General features: G+C 37.0%; 1 protein-coding gene across 1 annotated transcript in view; it reads right to left on the reverse strand.

Moving 5' to 3' along the window:
• Window positions 1-5,357, reverse strand: part of PTPRR (protein tyrosine phosphatase receptor type R) — a 225,217-nt gene extending 219,860 nt beyond the window's left edge. The window contains 2 exon segments of the mRNA XM_047066390.1: window positions 4,510-4,808; window positions 5,237-5,357. Coding sequence (XP_046922346.1) covers window positions 4,510-4,808; window positions 5,237-5,357 — 420 coding nt within the window.
• Window positions 5,358-6,000: the final 643 nt, after the last annotated feature.

Raw genomic sequence — 6,000 nt, forward strand, 5'->3', positions numbered from 1 at the left:
GACATAATATCATGTGTCTAGCAGATTGCACTAAATCACAGTCCTAACTGGCAAATAGTCTGGGTGTTTGGACATAGCCCAGAAACCTGAATTTTCTATTCTGTCAGAGTAAATTTGCTGCCTACTTGGGCCACTGTCAGAGAGTATAACCGTAGTCACCCATTTTGTACAAGAATCACATTCCTGAGGTCACGTTGTAAGTCCTCCTATCCTCATTACTTCTTGAAGGGGCTATTGTGTCTTAATAGAAATTGAAGTCCAGACACTCTGCTCTAGCATACATTTAACTGCCATCTGACATCTAGTCTATCTTTGCTTGTTAACAGTGTCCCAATTTTTATTCAAGTAACCCCCCCTCCCATAAACAGCTTGTGGGTTTTTAGGGATGCTCTAGGGGGTGGAGCATGTAGTTTAGGTTTGAGATAATTAGCTTAATTTTATCTGCAAGTTGTTCAGGGATGAAGTGAGTAATTAACTTAAATTGCACTAGTCATAGAGATACCCAGGATATTATTGATGGTTGTGAAAGAGTCATTCTTTTCCACTAAAAATGAACCTGCAAGGACAAAACTCCAGGAGGTTCAGGAAACCATGTGGAGATGAATAAGAGAGAACCATCTGAGAATGAAGTTACCCCAGAGGAAGCAGAGCTGGAGACTGAACCTGGTCAATTATTTGTCTTTGATCAAACCACACCTAAAGCTATATATACTACAGAAATGTTGTTACCTGAACCACAAAATTTTCTCTAGTTTGGACTGGATTCTTGTCACTTGCCACAAAAAATTTCTAACTAATAAAACTTCCCTGACATGGCAGAATTTCAACAGTAGGTACAAAGGTTAAGTCCACCTTTTAGGATATTCCCTACACAAGTACAAAATTATGATTAAAACAATGTCTTTTAAAAAAGTGTTCAACAATTACCTGTCCACAAAACATAAAATACACTAAACATTACAAAATTTATTCACTGTGTCAAGGCTGGACTTTATTCACTGTGTCAAGGCTGGACCTTCTAAGCTGTTCAAATCACATCTAGAAATTACCTCTTCCCTTGTAAGATGAAACTCAAAAACTGGTCCACAGCAGAACCAAGATGAAGTGAAGCATAACACAGACTCAGGATGTAACTGAAAGCCAGAATTATTCAAAGCATTTGGTTTTAAGGGTCTTCTAAATCAATTGCCTGATGAAAATGTTTTCAAAGAGAGTTTGTGTCATAAAACAAGAGAATGTCTATGAGCTGGTCTGGGTGAGTGGTGAGCAAGACAAAAAGTTTTAGGAGTCTGGGAAACTCACAGAGGCCATCTAAGGCTACTGGAAACTCCCCCATCATCTTCTTATGTGCTCACAGAAGTCTTCTCTCTGCCCCAAGAACTGTCCCTATATCCTCTCTTTTCTCCTCTTTCCTTTCTTTTTTTAATGTTTATTTATTTTGAGAGACAGAGAATGTGTGTGCACACAAGCAGGGGAGGGGCAGAGAGAAAAGGAGAGAGAGAATCCCAAACAGGCTCCATGCTGTCAGTACAGAGCCTGATGTGGAACTATGTGGAGCTCGATCCCACAAACCATGAGGTCATGACATGAGCTGAAACCAAGAGTCCAACAGTCAATCAACTGAGCCACCCAGGTGCCCCTCTCCTTCTTTTCTCCTTTCCTTTATCCCTTCCCATCTTCTTCCCTCCACTTTCCTTTCTCATCCTCCTCTGCTTCCTCCTCTTCTTAGCCCTTCTCCTCCCTTTTCTTCCTTTTATTTTCCTTCCTATGAAGACCATTCCATGAAGTAAGTCATAATGTCCCAACTTTTATATTCATTCCAAAGCCTTTCTAGTCCCAGTTTTCTCAGATTTTCTCCAGGCTAGAACATTCTTCACTCAGCAACCTATACGGACCTTGCTGAACCGGAAAAGCCTTTAGTTGGTTCCACTCTACCGTTTTCATCCATACCCCTAAGTTCTCTCCTTCCTGATGTTGGGGGCTTGCTGACTGATGTAGGACTATGGAATTTCCAGCACATATTTGTTTAAAGCCAATTTTTTTTACTCCTACTACAGCCCTGACCTTGAGGACATTCATATTCCCTCTGTATTCCATTTGTACAGAAATCCTAATAACCACATCTTAGTTGAGCTTGTGGGATGTAATTAGCATTCTTTGGGATAAACATTCTAATTGTGTTGTTCTTTCCTTGGAATAAATAAACTACAGATTTTCCTGATCATAAAAGAAAGAAAAAAAGGGAAAAAATCATTTGTGGACAAATGCTCTAATGAAATTCTTTGTGGAGACAACTGACAATCTGAGAAGGAGGAGTGACACATACATCTTCCATGTCCCTTTTAAATTTCTCATTTAGGAAGAGAAAAAGTCATCTCTTCCTCTCAATGGAAGTCTTGAAAGTTACATACACTTTTTGGAAATTGGCACTGGTGTTTTTATTCTGGCTGAAAAAAAACCAATAATTTCTCTAATTCAGGAAACATACTCATGAACGCTGCTCATTTTGGTATAAATTAAGCCATAAAATAATTCTTTGCTAGCACTGCAATATTCCTCAATATATATTGTTTATATATATTGTTTTATATATGTAAACTCCTAAATTATATATATATATATATACATATATATATATATATATATATATAACACAAATATATATATATAACACAAATATATATATATACACATACCAGCTAACACTTGACGGAGTGTTGACCGTCTATTTTTTGAGTAAGCAGAACATTACTGATTTATTTAAAAATAACCCTACTTCTCTGGTTTTCCTACTAAATCACACATGCATAAGTAATGTTGATAGATTATATGAAACACTGACACTAGCAATTGTTGCAAGCTACCAAAGCCACAGCATGATTAGAGACTAGATCACGAGAGGTTAAGGGAGGCTAATACAGCAAATTCGCCTATTGCCTCCATGTAATCATCACTCAGAAGAAAAAGCACAGCTTCTTCATGAGTCTTCAAACCACAAATAAGCTAAAAGTGAAATGACCTGCCAGAATTCCTCATTGATGCCTTTTATCCTCCATAATATTAAATTAACTAGAGAGTGCATGACATTACAAGATAGAACAAACCTCTTGAATGGCAATTCAGTGACTTCAAGAGTTGATGACTATGGGAATATGATGGTCACCAGAGGAAATATCTCCCATGAGCTCCTAGTATTAACACAGGCATATCCAGATACAGCCACATCGTTAACATCATTTGTCTTCACCGAATAGACAAAGTACATGGCTTTCACCTTCAGAACATCTGTTACTCATGTAAATGTACAAAATTTGTTCGAGTACCTCAGGAGGCCAAGTGACCCACATATTTTGTAACAAGAGCTCATCTTGTGTTCTCAATTGATGATTTTTTACTGAATTACTGACATTTCCCCTCAAACATTTGCCAAGCAAAACCAGAGATTCCATTTCATCTGTCTCTTTCTGGATCCCCCAAATGACAACTGGATCATAATAAATACTCAGTGTATGCTAGTTGAAAACATCAATGAATGGATCTTTGATTCTCAAGATCAAGTAAAGCATCCTATGTGTAGAAGATAAAAAATAAAGAAAAAGAAAAAAGTTTATTAAATTCAACTACATTTGGTTCATAGAGAGGTGGTCAAAATGTAAACATGGCTTCATTCAATGATCTTGGCCTCAAAAGTCAACATATTTGATTACATTTGGGGCAAAAAGGCAATAGCAGTCATTTAGCTACTGACTTGCAGTTTTAATGTGAATCCTCCTGTTGTGATTTTAAACTTAAGAGGGACTGTAGTCTAAACAGGGTGTCAAACTTGTATTCAAAGTATGTATTTAAACTATGATACTTACATAAATTGGAGAACTCTGGCCTGAGTTACATACCCTGAAAATATGAGCAATGGAACCACTGCATTATCTTGATTAATAAAGGGTGATGCTTCTTCAGTGATATTAAGAATATTATCCATCAATTACTCCCAAACCATCTTATTTATTCCAGTGACAGAAAACTACCTTCCCCCTCTACTACACTTCCACCTTTCAGTAGTCTCTTCATTCATTACAATTTTAAGACAAGTGGCTAGAAGATCTTCAGTAGGTACTAATTAGTTATGTAAACTGAGACTAAGCCCTGTCTGAACAACAGATTGTCACAGAAGACAGAGGCTCAGTGCAGAGTATTACCTACTATAACTGCAAGGCTTTCCTAAAGCAATTTTTTACTCAAATATTTATTGACCACCTACTATGTACCACGCACCTTGCACAGAGGATACAGACAAGGTTTCTTATTTCATGGGCTTACATTCAAGAGGCATCCAAGAGACAATAATCAAGTACCAAAAAAGAAAAGAAATATCAAAGAATGAGAAGTGCAGTGGTAAATAATCCTTGAGATCCAGTGATAAGTATTCACCATTGATTTTTTTTTTCCAAGCATCAACCACAGAGGAAAGTATCGGCATCAGCATCAGCATCAGTTAAACAAAACACTTACCACCACAATTACATTTGCTGCAGGGATAGGAAGGTTTTCCACTTCAAGATCTTGACCAGCCATAGCCAGCAGATTGAGAGATGGGTCATACGCAGGTCTCGGAAATGCTGAATTAACAATTTGGTGGCGTTTGTTTATTTGAGCTTTAGAAGAGGAATGATAGGTATGCTTATATATCTTTTGTGGAGTTATATCCAGGCTCTTCTCAATGTCTTGTGAATGGTGATAAGTGAATACTGGCTTTCCACTCTTCTTCTGCTGAATTGCCAACACTTGATCATTATTTCTGGAAAAGCACCCTGAAATGGTGAGAAAGCAAAAAACAAAAATCAAAGACCTTATTCAGTGAGATGAGTAGAAATATCTGATAAAGAGAATTACTTGTCCTCAGGCAGCTTTAAGACTTGTGAAGAATTTAGATCAGTTGATTTCCACCTTTTTCCCTGCTTCATTATCCCACAAATAGGACACACTTGGCTGGTCTGGAGGCATCTCAGAGACTTAGGGCGGACAGAAGTGGGTGTAGTGTGAAAAAGTCCTATTTATTAGATATTCTTACACATCTTTCAGTCCAGAACTTCCTCCTTTATCTATGCTCCCAGTTCTAACATCCATTTGAGTTTCTATTCCTGGATGCCCTATCTGTTATGATTTGCATAACCGTTAATGTCATATCCAAGCCTTCCTCCCTTTAATCAATAGCCTTTAATACAACTCTTTTTTATACTTATCTTGTTTGTATTATAGTTAGCAATGTATGATTTTTTAAAAATGCTTGCAGAATATTTCAAGCTGAAGGCAGAAATCTGAATATACTCAGCAACTTCTCGTTCTGTAACAATAACCATTCTCTCCTTAGTAATATGGAGATACCATGATACATTCAGATACCATGATACATTCACCTTTATTTCTCTGTTAGGCAAATATCCATTGACTTGTCTAACTCCTTTTCCTATTTGTCATTGGCCACAGGAAGAAATAGATAACATTTATGTACATGTGACCCAAAAGAATATCACTAGGTCAAGCATCAGTTAGAAAAGCAAAGATCTTCTATATAAGATGATAAGCAGAGTAAACGTATCACAAGTAATGCCACCCAGATTTTCCTTTGGTAGGTCATGGCAACAACAAGTGGTACAAATACTGTCTTTAGAAAATTACCTACCTCTTTTTATAAAAGTTCTGGGGTGCCTAGAATTCTTATTGAATATTTATAGTAGAGGAATTGCTAGTTTTTACAGCTTTTGCCCTCCATCAAGCTTTTTGTGACCAGCATATATTTCTATCATCTTCAGCAATTCTGTCTTACCAACATGCTTTCAACTTTCACTTAGGGATATAAAGACAGGTTATTTTTAGTTGGCTTAAGTGCTTTCTTCCATGACATAACACTTTGGGAATCATCTTTGGGTACCAGTGACTTCAGCCTTTCAGATTTTTCAAATCACAATTATATTTCATGTGAATTCTGAAATAGTAATATAT

Source organism: Lynx rufus, unplaced genomic scaffold (assembly GCF_022079265.1).
Source record: "Lynx rufus isolate CCGP_SWC_20201006 ecotype Redwood Valley unplaced genomic scaffold, mLynRuf1.p SCAF_7, whole genome shotgun sequence".
NCBI classification, from domain to species: Eukaryota; Metazoa; Chordata; class Mammalia; order Carnivora; family Felidae; genus Lynx; species Lynx rufus.